Source organism: Ruditapes philippinarum, unplaced genomic scaffold (genome assembly GCF_026571515.1).
Source record: "Ruditapes philippinarum isolate M1 unplaced genomic scaffold, ASM2657151v2 ctg236_1_1_1_1, whole genome shotgun sequence".
In the NCBI taxonomy this organism is placed as follows: domain Eukaryota; kingdom Metazoa; phylum Mollusca; class Bivalvia; order Venerida; family Veneridae; genus Ruditapes; species Ruditapes philippinarum.
Genome location: NW_026855129.1, coordinates 248,673 through 268,206, shown reverse-complemented (window position 1 = coordinate 268,206; position 19,534 = coordinate 248,673). Strand labels below are relative to the sequence as shown.

The 19,534-nt window shown below is 33.4% G+C and overlaps 1 protein-coding gene across 1 annotated transcript; it reads right to left on the bottom strand.

The window, feature by feature from the left end:
• Positions 1 to 214: 214 nt before the first annotated feature.
• Positions 215 to 14,658, bottom strand: LOC132742202 (TNF receptor-associated factor 2-like). Its single transcript, XM_060730534.1, has 6 exons — positions 14,529 to 14,658; positions 10,163 to 10,191; positions 3,998 to 4,168; positions 3,573 to 3,639; positions 3,184 to 3,282; positions 215 to 2,362 (listed from the first exon to the last, which is right to left on the bottom strand). Exons 3-6 carry the CDS (start codon positions 4,165 to 4,167, stop codon positions 2,342 to 2,344), a joined length of 357 nt encoding a protein of 118 aa, XP_060586517.1. The 5' UTR covers position 4,168; positions 10,163 to 10,191; positions 14,529 to 14,658; the 3' UTR covers positions 215 to 2,341.
• Positions 14,659 to 19,534: the final 4,876 nt, after the last annotated feature.

The following is a 19,534-nucleotide window of genomic DNA, read 5'->3' as shown; positions in this document are numbered from 1 at the left end:
TTGTTAATTTGTCTTGAAATTGTACAAGAATACTAATATTAATAGGTAAATGAGACTAACAGATTGTCATTAAGATCTATCGATATGGGTATTTGAGACATGACACCTTATAACTAAATATTAAAAAAAAACACAATTTTAAAGAAACTGTTCCCTTTTGGAGCCATTATTTACAACTAAGCCTTTTGGAAAGCCTTTTGAAACATAATTTACAAATAAGCAGACGCCGCTTATCAATGAAACGGAAAAATGGTTAATCTTATAATCAGTCAGCAGTTAGAATGAACATACACCATAGCCACTCCTTCAAACAGTGTTACCATAAAGATTTCCCTTTGACAATATAGTAAGAGTGCCAAACTGTCTTTTTCTCTAGAATTTGTTCATCTGATCATGTTAAAATACAAATAAATAATATTGCAGAATAAAGAAATAAGGTACAAATATAGAACTCCATGTAAATTTTTATCAAAATTGACATGAATGTATACATTAGTGATGGTTTTGGATTCTTTCATGTGAGAAAGCTTTCAAACAATCTTACAGAAGGTCTGTGATTCTATTAAGGTGTCTGTTTGTGCCTGAAATAATGTGTGTCAATTTTCTCTTTAACTAATGCAGGGAGAGGCACCCGATAAGATTTTACCAAGAAAGTGTTAGATCCGCAGCACTAAGTTCAAAAGTAAAACTAACTGTTATTTATTTGTTGATAATAGAAACAAAAATTAGTTTACATTTTGGATTTGGTTTAATTTAGTAATATTTTTGTTAAAGATGCTACATATAACATCCCATTAACTGATATACAGCATAAAATCTTATGAGTTCTATGACAAACTTTATTACATTTTCTTGAACAAGTTTAATAAAAAAAATTTAGTATATGACAACAAATTTTTACATGACTAAATACATTGAAATTGAGTAATATAAATTTGTGTAGTGGCAGGGTTTGTTGAAATTAAACACTGGTTTTCTATTTATTCAACCCCTATAGCAAACAAAACATTCTAACACGACCCGCATTTTTCCCTATTGAATATAGAAGAACAGAAAGTGTGTGTTATTATGCAATAAAATCACTGTTGACGTTCTATACATGTATTTAGATATGTGACATAATCATAATACATGTGACATAACCAGTAAAAAATCTTATGTGCTGAAAATAAGTACGGAAACGAATCAGGCGAAATTTTGCTTTATATCAGCTACGGCAGCATTTATTTGTTGATGTTGTGTTAGAATTGAAATAATATATCCAAATCGGTGATTTTATCGCTGGATAACATCAATGTTTGTTGTTCGGATGCGCCTCATTATATCACTCAGGCTATACGCCCTCGTGATATAATTCCTCATATCCGAACTCCAAACAGTGATATAATTGAGCAATAAAATCACTGTTTGGGATATATTATTTCTGGAATAATACAACAAATAACATAGAGAGAATTACAACAGACAATTCATACAATTCACATTGACAAGAACTCTGGCAAGATACCAGTGAAATCACTGCAGTGAAAAAATAAATTAAAGAAAATTAAAATGCATTTTATTTCATGAATATTTCTCAAATTTTCATTTGTAAAATATAATAAACAGAAAACATAATAGTTATATAACATGGATATACTAAATGATAGAGATTTTGAAACATAACATATACAACTTCTTTAACAGGAAACTACATGTAGAAATATTTAACACTAAATAATGCACTGTAAACTTTCACCGCCTCTTTACCACAATTTCCAGTCTTTCTAGCATTGAATACAAATATAAATAACCTAGCTATTTCATAAAAAATAACTATTTAAAGGAACTCCACTGAGATCTAAAAGTTTAAAAAACATGTAACTTTAATTTCTCACACATATCAACTGGGACACTTAAAATGGAAAGATATGCAGAAGATATTGAAGAAATATACTTTGAATTAAATTTAATTTAATTCGGAATTCTTAGTCCAATTAGATTGAAAAAACATTTAAAAGGTTTGCAATATGGGGTCATTGTACTCTATAAAAATAGTTATCAAGGAAAAAGATTGTGTGTCTGATCTGAAATTTTGCACACAAGTTACTGGAATAGACTTGCATCTAATGTCACATTAATCTAAAAAAAAATCAAGTCCTGTCACATGGTAAAACCTCCCTGGGGTCCCTTTATGAACACTTACAGAAGCTGACTATTTATCTAACAAAAAAATGAACACAACTATCTAAATGAATACACAAAGCGTTAATATATATGTGGCAATTAGCGGTTTTTTCCTCTTCATTTGAAACAAACATAACTACACACATATTTAACTCCTTTTTAAGAGCAGCCTCAATCAGATAATGCAATGGTGAGTCTGAAAGTAGAAAAAAAAACACAAATATAAAATAATGTAAAAAAAACCTTCTGCATTTTTAATGGACTTTTCTGAACTTGCATTTTTTGGACTGTTCAGTATTAATTTTGGGAAATCAATATAAAAATTTATAGTTGAGTGTCAACCAACATTACAGAGCCTGGTATGATGTCTTGCTTTATACAAAGGTTATGGTTCCAGCTGGTTAATGGTTAATGCTGGTTACAACTGGCTAAGTCCCCCACGGTTTCATGTGTAAATAGATCCGTTTCGATTTTCATTTGTAAATGTTTATGAAATTTTTTACCGTTTAATCGAAATGACCATTCTGTCTTAGAAAAAATATTAATCATTGCCTGTCATCATGGATTTTATCAATTCATATCAGTTTATTCCAAAGTAAAAAATGGAAAATGATTGGTTACAACCCTCCTCACAGCATCACTGTGCAATAATCGCTTGTGACATAATACATTTTTGGTAAAGTTGAATTACCTTTGATGCTTTACTTTGAACTTGTTAAACAGGTAAATTACAAAATGTGAAATAGGGCCCTTAGGACCTCAAACTTTTCACAGTTAATTGGCAATAATAGTTGACACATGTTATACAAACATATGAACACCTGGTCAAATGAAGGTCAAGTGTTTAATTTACGATCTTTATTAAAATTTGAAAGAAAAAAGTAAAAAAAAAATATTTCAAAACTAAAAAATTTTCAGTTTTTTTCGAATATTCAATGTCTGAATATTTGGTAGTGTTTTGAATATTGGAATACAATTCTCAGCCCTACTATTGTCTAATAAATAATGAAATATTACCTCCATGTTTTTCATTGATGTTACTAGATGACAGGTGAGGCACCTTGCTTGCATCTTGTCTACATCGCGTTTGGAGCCATTGTCGGGATTAAAGACTCCCTGTAAAATGTAATTGTATTTGTAAATGTTATTCATTAATACATCATGTAATATGTGTGTTGTGTGACATGCATTATTTACAGTTTTAACAGAAGCTGATCCTGTAAGATACATAATAATGTAGACCTCCATTGTTATTGACTATTTTCATTTAGGAATTTCTGTTCTTGACTGCTTTTTCAAAATATTGGCCTCCTTTTACAGCTCTTTATCAAGCTACCTTATTTAATGGTTTCTTATTATTTGAACTAAGAACATGAAATTTATTTTGAATTTTAAAAAATATTTACATTACGTAAGCAGTCGTCATCTCCTGTAATATTCTCTAGCACACAGGCTTTGCAAGCTGTCCCTTCCCTGAAACAGTATGAATGACAGTCTCCACATGAGAGATGAATGTTTATTATTTTGATTTATAATGCTCCACATTGGTTACTGAAGAAAATATATCTTTATATACAATTTTTTATTTTGACTCAGAGTTTCATTCCCATAAGATTAACTAAAAATATTTATTTAGTTGTCATGTATTTTTCAAGAAGAATTATAGTGTTTAAAATCAGTTAGAATCATGGTCACCAATGGTTCAGCTTTACACATAATCAAAATTTGATGACACCTTGTGGCTGGCCCTGTGATCAAGAGTATAGGATCAAGATTAAAAACTAAAATTTCTCCATTGTACCTAAGTAGTGTTAATGCTTTGCTTACTTACCAACTATAAAGAGTGAAACAGTCCTTGCAGAATCTGTGTCCAGTAAGTGTTTGAACAGGATCCTTCGGGAATCTTCTGCACATTTCACACAAATGTGACTCAAGTTCTGTCATAGGTAGTAGAATCTGGACATTGACACCCTGCTGTGCTTTTCTTATTACAACAGACATTCTACAAATAAAAAAGATTCATGAAGCCATAAGTGCATAATTTTGTACTAAAAATTCTTGAAGTTCATTAGAATCAAGTGACATAGATGTTTATAGATAAGCAATAATTATGATAGAATAACATAAGCTAGAAAGTATTGTAACTTATAATTATTTTAGAATGCAAAGATAGTGAAAGGAAAAATACCACAGTATGAATTTGCTCTTGGAGTTTTTATGAAAAATGTTAGTTTCGAAAAAGTTTCTATTTTTGTGATTAATTTGCAACAATAATTTCTGCATGGTCCCTCACACACTTAATGCATTTGTAAAGGTGGGTATTTGGGCTTGTCTCACAGCCCATCCTTCTGGTTTTGTTAGTCAGGGGGTGGCATAATTGAAAAAAGTATTGGAGGTGTCACCTTGATAAAATGCAAAAGATGGAGCATATTTGTATAATATTATTTCAAAAATGAGAATTAAATTACTAAAAAATATGTATATCATTTTTTTATTGTTTTTATGCAGTTCCAGGACATATTTTTTTGCAGCGTCCATTAATTTTGTTGTCCCACTTTAGTATCTGGTCCCTAACTTTGTCAGTTAAGATTTTATCTAAAAGTTTATTTTACTGCATAGCTTTGGAAACTTTATAGCCTTCAAGTTTCCTCATACTTAAACCAAAATCTTGTTTTTAAATACCTTACATATTTTTAACCACGTCCAATGATATTGACACGTATCCGGAATTTATTTACGCATGCGTTTTATTAGCGTTGTCGACTAATTGTCTTTTGGTAGTTTAACTTTCGAGTTCTTTAAATCAATAGAACTCTGATACCTGATAATAAAGTTGAAATATATCAAGATAGAAATATGGCATAATGCCTTTAGTTTAAACAATATTTATTGGTAATCCTTACTTTAGAAAGCTTTAAGGTATTACCACCCTAATGGGCACTATAAGGAACTAAAAATTTGACATCATACCTTAAAGTACACCTGTATGCAAAATTTAAACAAAGTTTTCCATACAGAAAACAAGTTATGGCCGTTTTTATGCCACCGCAGCATCTGCGATGCGGTGGCATATTGCGATTCACCAGTGTGTGTGTGTGTTTGTGTGTGTGTGTGTGTGTTATATAGGTTATATAGTGAACATCAAAAAATCTTCTTGTGAAAAACCACTAGTCCAATTTCAACCAAACTTGGCAGGATTGATCCTTGGGTGAAGGGCTTCCAAAGTTGTTAAAGAATTTCATTCCATGCAGAAATCTGGTTGCCATGGCAACCAAAAGGGATTATAAGAATAAATTTAAAAAATCTTCTTGTAAAGACCCAAAAGGCCTAGAGCTTAGATATTTTGCATAAAGCATTGTCTGGTAGACCTCTACCAAGATTGTTCAAATTATAGCCCTGGGGTCAAAATCGGTCCCGCCCCGGGGGTCATTGATTTTCACTATATGTACATATAGTAAAAACTTAAAATACCTTCATGTAAATACCCAAAAGGCCTAGAGCTTAGATATTTTGCATAAGGCATTGTCTGGTAGACCCTTATTAAGATTGTTCAAATGATAGCCCTGGGGTCAAAATCGGCCCCGCCCGGGGGTCATTGGTTTTCCATATATGTATATAGTAAAAACTTATAGTAAAAACTTTAAAAAAAAAATTTCTAGCAATTGACAAATGCTAGAGGTTAGATATTTTGCGTGAAACATTGTATAGTGATATCAGCTGACCTAGATTTTGACAAAGTGTCTAACTGTGTTGTCCTTTGATGTAGTCATGAAATTTAGGCTGTGTGAAATATGACCTTCACCACCAAATTCACCAGACTCAAGTGCATTGATATATGATATATTCCTACTCTGATCTTTTATTGGATTAACAATAGATTTAACCACTAATCTGATAATAAGAATTAGATAGGTCAGGGATCTTTGCATAATGACAATCTTCAATTGCATTGAAACAAAACAAAATCTGTTCCTACACTACTATTTAGTGTTGTATTAATGCGGTGGCATAGCATTTTTCTCAAATGCAATCTTGTTCTGAACTCAAGCTAGGATGTTATGAGGACCCTTTTTTAGAAATGAGGAACCTTTATATAATCTGCAATAACATTCTAATGAAAGATGTTTTCCCATTAATTTTTGGTAAGAAACAAATAGTACCCTTCAGCTTACAATCCACATAAGCAAAATTATGGTTTCTACTTAAAATTTATGAAATCTGTATAAAAATGTTACCCTACCCAACCCATTTTTACCAGGTGTCTGACCATTTTCCTACTTAAGGAGCCTAATTTAAAAAATCTTTAAAATTTACCTAAATGAGTGCCTGTTTTTAAAGTTTCCCTAAATTTTAAAGAAGTATATTGGTTGATCTTGTAAAATATGAAACACTTTTACCGTCTAGTTTTGATTTAATTACACTTTGAAAATATCAGGTACCATATTTATCACTAGATTCAGCTTAATTTAGCCAATAAATACCAATTAAAAGATCAAAATTAAACGCTTTTTTCTTTCCAAATGGGACAGTCATGAGAGATACATAAATAATGTTAAAAGAAAAAAAAGAAAAAAAAAAAAAGTTTACCCTTCTGGGGAATGAACCCTCATTTTCAATGTAGTTAACAGTAGGTCTAGCCTGTTTGAATACACTTCAAAGCGGAGGTAATGCATTAGGATGGTAATACCTTAAATGCTTTTTTGAAAACTCTTTCAGTAATCAGTATTTCACAAATTTTATATAAACAGTAACAAAATATACAATATCAGTAAAAACTAAACTGAAAATATCATTAGCTCGACTATTCGCAGAATAATCGAGCTAATGCAGTCACCCATTTGTCGGCGTCGGCGTCGGCGTCGGCGTCCCTGTGGTTAAGTTTTTGTATGTAAGCTGGTATCTCCATAACTACTGAAGGGAATGGATTGAAACTTCACACACTTGTTCTCTGTGATTATCTAAGATGATTGGCACAAGTCCCATAACTCTGATTTGCTTTTTTTCATAATTATGCCCCTTTTTCGACTTAGAAATTCTTGGTTAAGTTTTTGTATGTAAGCTGGTATCTCCATAACTACTGAAGGGAATGGATTGAAACTTCACACACTTGTTCTCTGTGATTATCTAAGATGATTGGTACAAGTCCCATAACTCTGATTTGCTTTTTTACATAATTATGCCCTTTTTCGACTTAAGAAATTCTTGGTTAAGTTTTTGTATGTAAGCTGGTATCTCCATAACTACTGAAGGGAATGGATTGAAACTTCACACACTTGTTCTCTGTGATTATCTAAGATGATTGGCACAAGTCCCATAACTCTGATTTGCTTTTTTTCATAATTATGCCCCTTTTTCGACTTAGAAATTCTTGGTTAAGTTTTTGTATGTAAGCTGGTATCTCCAAAACTACTGAAGGGAATGGATTGAAACTTTACACACTTGTTCTCTGTGATTATCTAAGATGATTGGCACAGTCCCATAACTCTGATTTGCTTTTTTTCATAATTATGCCCCTTTTTCGACTTAGAAATTCTTGGTTAAGTTTTTGTATGTAAGCTGGTATCTCCATAACTACTGAAGGGAATGGATTGAAACTTCACACACTTGTTCTCTGTGATTATATAAGTTGATTGGCACAAGTCCCATAACTCTGATTTGCTTTTTTTCATAATTATGCCCCTTTTTCGACTTAGAAATTCTTGGTTAAGTTTTTGTATGTAAGCTGGTATCTCCATAACTACTGAAGGGAATGGATTGAAACTTCACACACTTGTTCTCTGTGATTATATAAGATGATTGGCACAAGTCCCATAACTCTGATTTGCTTTTTTTCATAATTATGCCCCTTTTTCGACTTAGAAATTCTTGGTTAAGTTTTTGTATGTAAGCTGGTATCTCCATAACTACTGAAGGGAATGGATTGAAACTTCACACACTTGTTCTCTGTGATTATCTTAGATGATTGGTACAAGTCCCATAACTCTGATTTGCTTCTTTGCATAATTATGCCCCTTTTTCGACTCATGAATTCTTGGTTAAGATTTTGCATGTAAGCTTGTATCTGCATAACTACTGAAGGGAATGTATTGAAACTTGAAGAGTTTGTACCTTTTCGGGAATTTTATGTATTCATATAGGTAAGCATTATTATACTCAATGAAACACCCTTGTGACAAATTTTCGAATAGTCGAGCGTTACTGTCCTCCGACAGTTCTTGTTTTGTCTTGTGCTTGCTTTCTTCATAATGCATACATACTACCTTAATAATAAGTATTCATGAACTAAAATCAAGATTCATAACTGTTTTATTTGAGGTATAAGCACGAATAAAAATTTAATTTTAGAAATTAGATGGATACATTGCTTAGTTTAGTAGTAAAAAGTTAAAAAAGGAAAAATAAGAAAGAAAGAAAGTTAGAAAGCTACTTTTCTACTATTGATTCCAGAGGACCTTTTTCTTAATTTTTAAACAAAATAATTTTACATGTCAAATAATTTTAATTTAGTTTAAACATATTTTATTCCTTTCAATTTTGATGTAAAGTTGCAATTATATAGAAAAAAAAGTATAAAATAAAACATTTAAAAAAAAAATACTAAGGAATTGACAACAAGTTCAAATAACATTAGTAATTTGGTCTGTCCATACGATTGTTTTGTTTTTGCGGGCATTTTCTTGAGTTTGAGGGAGAGATTTTCTTTTCTTTTCAAGTCAGAAATGAGTTTAAGCGAGGGATTTTCTTTTCTTTACAAATCAGAAATGAGTTTTAGGAATGGATTTTCTTTTCTTTACTAGTCTTTAAGAGTTTAAGAGATGGATTTTCTTTTCTTTACAAATCAGAAATGAGTATCTGGAAGGGATTTTCTTTTCTTTACTAATCAAAATGAGTTTCAGGGATTTAGGGAGGGATTTTCTCTCCCTTTACAAATCAGAAATGAGTTTAAGGGAGGGATTTTCTTTTCTTTGACAAATCAAAAATGAGTTTTAGGGAAGGATTTTTTTCTTTACAAATCAAAAATGAGTTTTAGGGAGGGATTTTCTTTTTTTGTCTAAAATGAATTTTAGGGAGGAAAATTATTTTCTTTACAAATCAGAAATGAGTTTGAGGGAGGAATTTTCTTTTCTTTACAAATCAAAAATGAGTTCTAGGGAGGACTTTTCTTTTCTTTACAAATCAAGAATTAGTTAGGGAGGGATTTTCTTATTTGTCTGAAATAAGTTTTAGGGAGGAATATATTCTTTTCTGTACTAATCAGAAATGAGTTTGATGGAGGAATTTCCTTTTCTTACCTAGTTAGAAATGAGTTTAAGTGTGTGATTTTCTTTTCTTTACAAGTCAGAAATGAGTTTTAGGGAGGTTTTTTTTTTTTAATCAGAAATGAGTGTTTGGAGAAATTTTCTTTTCTTTACATATCAGAAATGAGTTTTCGGAGGAGTTTTCTTTTCTTTACAAGTCAGTAATGTGTTTTAGGGAGGGATTTCTTTTTCTTCAGTCAGAATTAATTTTTATGCTCCCAAAAAAATTTAGTCGTCATATAGTCATCGGGTTGTCCGTCCGTCCATTCGTCCGTCCGTCCCATGATTCGTCAATCAGTCAGAGAGCTTTTGGAGAGCTTTTCAAGTCAGAAATGATTGTAAGCGCAGGATTTTCTTTTCTTTATAAGTCAGAAATGAGTTTAAGGAAGGGTTTTTCTTCTCTTTACAGCCATTATTGTCCATAAATTCTAGTCAAAATAATCCAATAATTAAGATACAGACAAATAAAAAAGGTACAACTTTGTACAAGATATGGAAAATTTTAAATAATAACTAGAATTATATATTTTTGTTGATGTATATTTTCAATTTTATATCTGTTAATATCCATGCGATTGTATGTACTTATTAAAAGGAACTGTTTTTTTCTCTTCCTAGTTAAAATTAATGCTTTGTATCAATCCAAATAAAATGCAGTGTTTATTAATTAAACAAAATGATAAATTGTCAACACTTACCATTTTTTTATGTAACTCTAGCTCCATTCCTGTAAAAGAAATATATTTATAAGCTCCTTTATTTTGGAGTAAGGCACACATTTATTAAAAAAAGACTAGGGTATGTTATTATGAAAACTGTAATGGTGGATTGACAATGCTTATTAATTAAGTACATTTGTAATTATACCCCAAAAAAAGAAGTTTGGGGGGGTATATAGGAGTCACCCGGTGGTCGGTTGGTCGGTCCAGACGTCTGTTGCATTTTCCTTGTCCGGAGCATAACGTGAAGACTAATGGTTGGAATTCAATATAACTACATATAATGGTCAAGCACATTGACAGGAAGTGCAGTGCACAAGAACCATAACTCTATCTTGACTAATTACAGAGTTATTGCCCTTTGTTAACTTTTCCTTGTCCAGTGCATAACTTGAAAACTACTGGTTGGAATTCAAAACAACTTCATAAAATTGTCAAACACAATAAGGGGAAGTGCAGTGCACAAGAACCATAACTCTATCTAAAGTAATTACAGAGTTATTGCCCTTTGTTACTTTTCCATTGCTTTCTTTTGTCCGGTGACCGCCTCCGTGGTCGAGGGGTTAGAGTCGATGACTTCTAATCCAGTTACCTCTCTGGCGTGGGTTCGATCCCCAGCAGATGCTTTGGTAGTTTAGCACGGAGGAAGGTAGTCTAGTACTGGTGTAACTCTCCAGGAACGATGGTTAGGAAACTACCCGCCTATATGACTGAAATACTGTTGGGAAAAGGCGTAAAATGAAGCAAACAAACAAACAAACAATTTTGTACGGACCATAACTTGAAGATCCATGGTTGGAATTCAATATAACTACATACAATGGTCAGGCACATTGAGAAGAAGTGCAGTGCACAAGAACCATAACTCTATCTGGACTAATTACAGAATTATTGCCCTTTGTTACTTTTCCTTGTCCAAGGCATAACTTGAAAACTACTGGTTGGAATTCAAAACAACTTCATACAATTGTCAAACACAATAAGGGGAAGTGCAGTGCACAAGAACTATAACTCTATCTAAAGTAATTACAGAGTTATTGCCCTTTGTTACTGTTCCATTCTTTTGTCCGGACCATAACTTGAAGACTAATGGTTGGAATCCAATATAACTACATACAATGGTCAAGCACATTGAGAGGAAGTGCAGTGCACAAGAACCATAACTCTATCTTTACTAATTACAGAGTTATTGCCCTTTGATACCTTTCCTTGTCCAAGGCATAACTTGAAAACTACTGGTTGGAATTCAAAACAACTTCATACAATTGTCAAACACAATAAGGGGAAGTGCAGTGCACAAGAACCATAACTCCATCTTGACTTATTGCAGAGTTACTGCCCTTGGTAACTTTTCCTTGTCCAGAGCATAACTTGAAGACTAATGGTTGGAATTCAAAACAACTTCATACAATGGTGAAGCACAATATGGGGAAGTGCAATGCACAAGAACTTTAACTCTGTCTTGACTAATTACAGTTATTGTTATTGCCCTTTGTTACTGTTCCATTGCTTTTTTGTCCAGAGCATAACTTGAAGACTAATGGTTGGAATTCAATATAACTTCATACAATGGTCAAGCACATTGAGAAGAAGTGCAGTGCACAAGAACCATAACTCCGTCTTGACTTATTACAGAGTTATTGCCCTTTGTTACTTTTCCTTGTCCAGAGCATAACTTGAAAACTACTGTTTGGAATTCAATACAACTTCATACAGTTGTCAAGGACATTAAAAGGAAGTGCAGTGCACAAGAGCCATATCTCCATTTTGACAAAATACAGAGTTACTGCCCTTTGATACTTTTCCTTGTCCAGAGCATAACTTAAAAGGTACTGGTTGGAATTCAAAACAACTTCATACAATGGTCAAGCACAATAAGAGGAAGTGCAGTGCACAAGAACTATAACTCCATCTTCAGTATTTATAGAGTTATTGCCCTTTGTTTCTTTTCTTTGTCTTTCTGGACATATTACAGAGTAATTCAATAAAACTTCATCAAAGGCCAACCACATTGAAAGGAAATGCAACATACAAGAACCACAACTATTCTTAATTGCCCACAACCATAACTCTATATTTCAATTCTTTTGCAAGGTATTCTGTTATTAGTAACATCCTCATTTCCGAAGCAGTCTTGTGGTTGTATTAATCACATTTAGTGATAGTTCTAGTTTAATACAATATTATGTTAAATAATGAACCATGTGAGAATACTTTGAATAATACAATACAATGTAGTATCACGATAATCTATATATATAATTATTTGTGTTTTAGAATGGTATCAAGTAGTCATATATGGGTTCGATCCCTGGGAGATGCTTTGGTAGTTTAGCGCGGAAGAAGGTAGTCTAGTACTGGTGTAACCTTCCAGGAACTATGGTTAGGAAACTACCCGCCTATATGACTGAAATAGTGTTGGGAAAAGGCGTAGAATGAAACAAACAAACAAACAAAGTAGTCATATTTAGAGACACAGATAGAGTAAACATGGACCGTACATGTTTTCAGGCATTTGTTTTTTCTACTATTGAAAACTGTCTTCTATACTAAAGTTACCCAAATGAAACCAATTGAAATGATACTAAATTCAGGGTTTTCTGGTATTTTTAGCTCACCTGAGCTAGCTGATACTAAATTCAGGGTTTTCTGGTATTTTAGCTCACCTGAGCTAGCTCAGGGTGAGCTTTTAGGATCGTTGAATTTCCGTCATCCGTCCACATTTGTTTGTTAACACTCTAGCGGTCACATTTTTGCCTCAATCATCACGATGCTTATCTAACTGATAGCTCGGATGAGTTCGAACATGGGTCATCTCGGATGAAAAACTAGGTCACTGGAGCTAAAAATAAAAAAAAACCTTGTTAACACTCTAGTGGTCACATTTTTGACACAATCATCATCAAACTTTGTCAGGATGATTGTCTAGTTGATAGCTCGAATGAGTTCGAACATGGGTCATCTCGGATGTAAAACTAGGTCACAGGAGATAACAAGAGGGCCATGATGGCCCTGAGGTGGCTCACCTGTATATAGCCCCCTCCCCCCCCCCACACCCATAAGAAGATGTTTCATGCTAAACATCTAAGCTCTAGCTCATTGGGCTTTTTAAAGTTTTTACTATACACATATAGTTAAAAACAATGACACCCCTGGGGCGGGGCCAGTTTTGTCCCCAGGGCTTTTATTTGAACAAACTTTGTAGACACTTACTAGAAGATGTTTCATGCTTAATATCTAAACTCTAGCTATTTGGGTTTTTTCAAAGAAGATTTTAAGTTTTTGCTATACACATATAAGGAAAATCAATGACCCCCGAGGCGGGGCCAATTTTGACCCCAGGGCTTGTATTTGAGCAAACTTTGTAGACACTTACTAGAAGATGTTTCATGCTTAACATCTAAACTCTAGCTATTTGGGTTTTTTTAAAGATTTTAAGTTTTTGCTATACACATATAAGGAAAATCAATGACCCCCGAGGCGGGGCCAATTTTGACCCCAGGTCTTTTATTTGAACAAACTTTGTGACACTCAGTAGAAGATGTTTCATGCTTAATATCTAAACTCTAGCTATTTGGGTTTTTTCAATGAAGATTTTTTAAAGTTTTTGCTATACACATATAAGGAAAATCAATGACCCCCAGGGTAGGGCCAATTTTGACCCCAGGGCTTTTATTTGAACAAACTTGGTAGACACCTATTAGAACATGTTTGATGCTAAATATCTTAGCTCTAGCTCTTTGAGTTCTTTAAAAGAAGATTTTTTAAGTTTTTACTATATGCATATAGGGAAAATCAATGACCCCCTGGGGCGGGGCCAATTTTGACCCCAGGGCTTTTATTTGAACAAAATTGGTAGACACTCATTAGAAGATGTTTCATGCTAAATATCTTAGCTCTAGCTCTTTGGGTTCTTTAAAAGAAGATTTTTTAAGTTTTTTCTATATGCATATAGGGAAAATCAATGACCCCCTGGGTGGGGCCAATTTTGAACCCCATGGCTTTCAGTTGAACAAACTTGGTAGACACTCACTAATGGATGTTTCATGCAAAATATCTAAGGTCTAGCTCTTAGGGTTTTTTAAAAGAAGATATCTAAAGTTTTTTCTTTCGGTTGGCATGGCAACCAGAGTTCTGCATGGAATTAAATTCTTTGAACAATTTTAAAAGGTGACCACCAAAGGAACATTCCTGTGAAGTTTGGATGAAATTGGCCTAGTGGTTTATGAGGAGATGTCATTTAAAGTAAAAGTTTACGGACGGACGACGGACGGACGCCGGACGAAAAGCGATCACAAAAGCTCACCCTGTCACTTTGTGACAGGTGAGCTAAAAATAGAAAAACCTTGTTAACACTCCACTGGTCACATTTTTGCCTCAATCATCAGGATGCTTATCTCATTGATAGCTCGGATGAGTTCGAACATGGGTCATCTCGGATGAAAAACTAGGTCACTGGAGCTAAAAATAAAAAACCTTGTTAACACTCTAGTGGTCACATTTTTGACACAATCATCATCTAACTTTGTCAGGATGCTTGTCTAGTTGATAGCTCGAATGAGTTCGAACATGGACCATCTCGGATGTAAAACTAGGTCACAGGAGCTAAAAAATAGAAAAACCTTGTTAACACTCCACTGGTCACATTTTTGACTCAATTGTCATCAAACTTGGTTAGGATGCTTGTCTAGGTTATTGCTCGGATGAGTTTGAACATGGGTCATCTCGGATGAAAACTAGGTCACAGGAGCTAAAAATAGAAAAATCTTGTCAACACTCTAGTGGCTACTATTTTGATCCAAATATCCTGTAAATTGGTCTGAAAGTTTGTTTTGATGATTACTAGGTCAAGTTCGAACATGGGTAATCTCGGATAAAAAACTAGGTCACCGGAGCAGCTGCTTAAAATAGTAAAATATTGTTAACACTCTAGTGGCTACTGTTTTGATCCAAGTATCCTGGAAATTGGTCTGAAAGTTTGTTTTAATGATTTCTAGGTCAAGTTCGCATATTGGTCACCTAGGTTTTAAACTAGGTCACACTGCTCAAATATGGATAATCCTTAAACACACTTTAGTGGTCACATTTTTGACTCACCAGTCATGAAACTTGGTCAGAATGGTTGTCTAGGTAATTGTTCGGATGAGTTCGATGTGTCAGGTGAGAGATCTAGGGCTTTCATGGCCCTCTTGTTAACTTAAACCCATTTGGAACCAAATATATACATCTAATTTTTTGAAAAATATACTATTTTTCGTCACAGCACCCATGAATGAATTACATGGGTTATTCCTAATCGAAGAGGAAGAACCATTTACAATGTGACCATACCACGTGACTTTTCGGGTACGGAGCACGCCGATTTTTCACCCGATTCAGGTTTGTTTTTTATTCATAAATTATTTATTACTCAAATGATTTTGATAAGATAAGGCGCAGAGTATCCGTTATTATATCAGCTTTCCACGATATATCGAAATTCTAAAAACCCCTGAATGGTTTTTGAGAACATTCGAGTACAGTTTTCTTCTCAGAGCCGGGGTCGAGGGGAACGGTACACACTCATTTGTCATAAAAAGCGATTTCTAGCAAGTCATATGTTTCATGTCACTATTTCATAGAAAAATACATGTTAAATCTGATATATATACTATGTCCAATGTATCGAGTGAATGCAGTGATGTTTTAGCATATTTTCATACAGTTATGCTGTAATGGTACGGAGCACACTGTTATTTCAAAAGATACGGTACACACACAATTTCTGTCTTTTAAATCATTCTAAAATAAGATATATGAAAATTTAATTTAAATTATAATGTGAGTGATTTTTTTTTCATAGTTATACATTTTATTAATTTAAACGAAAACCCTAGGACCTGCTTTGCAATGTATCGTTATGCTTACTTTAAATGTTAATATGCATTTGTGCATTGTATTTCAAGAGATCACCTTAACATTTACAACCTCCATGTAATTGTCCTTAATTAAAATCATCTCGGGTATGTTAAACACTTCGATCTTCACAGAATCAGGTAGTTTAAATGATTGTTCTATAGAGAAAACAAATGTTGTTATAATGCTGTGTTTATTGTTGTTTATTGTTGTTGTTTTTGTAGTTGTTTTTATTTCTTTTAGTTTTAGTGAAGTGTAAGATATGTCTTTTTGCTTCATCCTGATAAAATAAAACAAGGTCATGACCTAAATCGCTGAAAATATCATTACTTGATAACATTATATATATTTATATTTCGTCAATAATAAGTAAGTCACTAGGTACAATTTTGCAATATCATGGTCATGTTTAATTAAATCAAAGCACAGAAGGCGCCGAATTTGTTTGGGTCTCAGAATGTCAGAAAGGTGAAGGTTGTGAGATTATAAACCAATTTCTTTTTGTATAGTTCCACCAATGCTTTTTCCAGTGTTATAACTGTAGTAAATTGGCAATTAGGCTTATTGCAACACTGATATTCAATTCAATGTTTATTTGGTTTAAACAACTAAAATAAAACAAAAACGAAAAACATATGAGCTGCCTTAACTGGGATTTGAACTCAGGACATCTCTCTTCCTAAACGAGCGTGTAACCCCTCGACCACGGGGAAGTTATAAGATAACAGCCTGGAGAAAACCATATCAATCTAAATTAGGGTTTGTAACCCTTATTAATTTCGTTTAACACTGATGTAAATAATCATGAAGCTTAAAGTATATACATGTATATCTGTAAAGAATTACACAATATTTTAAATCTTTGACCAATCGGGAACTACTTTATCTTCCCCGAGAAAGCTTGAAAATTAATGCGCCTGTCATTTGACAATCTTTCGCAGTGATCTCCCCTTATTTTTTGGCGTTAGAGTACTTAGAAAGGCAAGTAACCGCTGCGAGGAGTTCGAACTACTTTCTGATTTAGCAAATAAGCATACCAGAGTCCGAAGTTTCGCTACCATTATTTGTTTGGTCTGACGAACCAAACAAATAAAAATGTAGTTGCCATGGCTTAAATTTTTAATGTTAAAGACATGAAGCTTTAAAAATAACTAATAATTCAGGTAATATATATGTCATTTTTGGTTTGGTTTCACGGCTCACCAAAACTGACATGATTATGTGGCGACTTTCCAGTTTTACAAGTGCCCCTTAGGGTATAAATAAAGGTACGAACGGGCACATGAGTAGAACGACCGATGTTCTGTACGGAAGTTAGAAAACTTTCTCACATAAAAAATCGAAACATTGAAGTCACTTGTGGTCTCGTACCTACTTCATGTAGTATATAAAACAGAACGCAGCCTCCAAAATCCATAGCATTTGATTGACGAAATGGGTATTATTAAAATAAAATTTTATTTTTAACACAAACACGCATGCACACATATCCATGAACTCATGTTTTTAAGCATCTTTAAATGAAAGTCCAAGATAGGCATAATTTTACCAAAATTTCTTACATGTATATGTAACAAGGTTACTACGTTACGTTATATATACGGCCTTGTTCCCATATGGATTCTTCAAATTATCCGGCTTTTAATTTTAATTGCATGTTTACAAAATAGTTACTGTGGACTATCTTTGTCCATATCATGTAGATAATTACATGCAGTTAGTTTAGGACCCTGGCAGATGATTCATACCAACTATATCATGTGGCAGAAAATTACTTTAAACTTTCCGTGATTTAAAAAATCCACTTGCATCGAAACCAGCGTTTTTTCTCCAAATTCGATTATTTAAACAACAGTTTGCAAGGAACATATATTTCCATCTTACTCCTTACTTCTTGTTTGTTTTTTATATTCATGCTAGGTTTAGACAGTCATTTATATATTCGATCAAATAACTTAAATGGAAGAATAATCGCACATAATAGATGTCCATGACGTTTATAATCCGAAAAAAAATATACATAATTATTTCAAGTGAAAAACAAAACAAAACAAAATTTTGAATGTCTTCCGTTTCCCTCCCTAAAATATTTACATTTTATAGCCAAATATTAATTGCTCAACATTTAAAATCGAATTCTGCGCGATGTACTCTCAAAATGTTCTTTTCTTTTTTGAATAATCCTGTTTACATCAAACTGTAAGCATAATGATACATTGCAAAACAGGTCCCAGGGTTCTCGTTTAAATTGATAAAATATATAACTATGTAAAAAAATCACTCACATTATAATTTAAATTAAATTTTCATACATTTTATTTTAGAATTATTTCAAAGACAGAAATTGTGTGTGTACTGTATCTTTTGAAATAACAGTGTGCTCCGTACCATTACAACATAATTGTATCAAAATATGCTAAAACATCACTGCATTCACTCGATACATTGGGCATAGTAAACATATCAGATTTAACATGTATTTTGCTATGAAATAGTAACAAAAAACATATGACTTGTTATGACAACTGAGTGTGTATTGTTCCCCTCGGCCACGGCTATGAGAAGAAAACTGTACTCGAATGTTCTCAAAAACCATTCAGGGGTTTTCATAATTTTGATAAACCGTGGAAAGCTGAAATAATTACGGGTACTCTGCGCCTTATCGGATCAAAGTCGGTTGAGTAATAAATAAGTTATGAATAAAAAACATACCTGAATCGGGTGAAATATCGGCGTGCTCCGTACCCGAAAAGTCACGTGGTATGGCCACATTAACTTAATTGTTTTATTAATATATAATTTTCTTAATACACGGTCGGTCGGTCTATTTACCCCAAGACACCCCAAGACTTCCCCAAGACACCCCAAGACTACCCAAAGAAGATTCTTGGGGTAGTCTTGGGGTGTCTTGGGGTAAATAGACCGACCCCGGTGGTGTAGAGGTAGAGTGCAAGCAGTTGTTGCTTAATTCGAGTCTTAGGCTGATCTTTTATATCGTTCTTGCAACACATAATGTAGATTTAATGAAAAGTTTGGGTTTGATATCGCGTTTCAATAGTATTTCAGTTATAAAGCGACCCCAATTAATAACTGCCAAGCCATCCAAACGAATCAGCTAGAGGTGTAGTACAAACTCATTCATACCTTAATTATAGATCAGTTTAAGCAGTCGGTCTAACTATACCATGACACCAGAAGTAAAGTATACATGTATATTGACTCTCACAGTGAAAATCTAAGGGAATTAAATACGTATAACCAATGACATTATCAATGGAATTATTTACCTGAGGTACAATCAATCCATCCATCCACCTATCTTATCCATCCATACCTTAATTAATATTAATTAATGCAAGCTATGGCTGCACTGAACTCCTCGATCTGTGGTAGGGAGTAGGTTAATTGCGGGGGGTATGTGGTCCAAGTGGTATACCGTTCTACGAAAGACAGAGA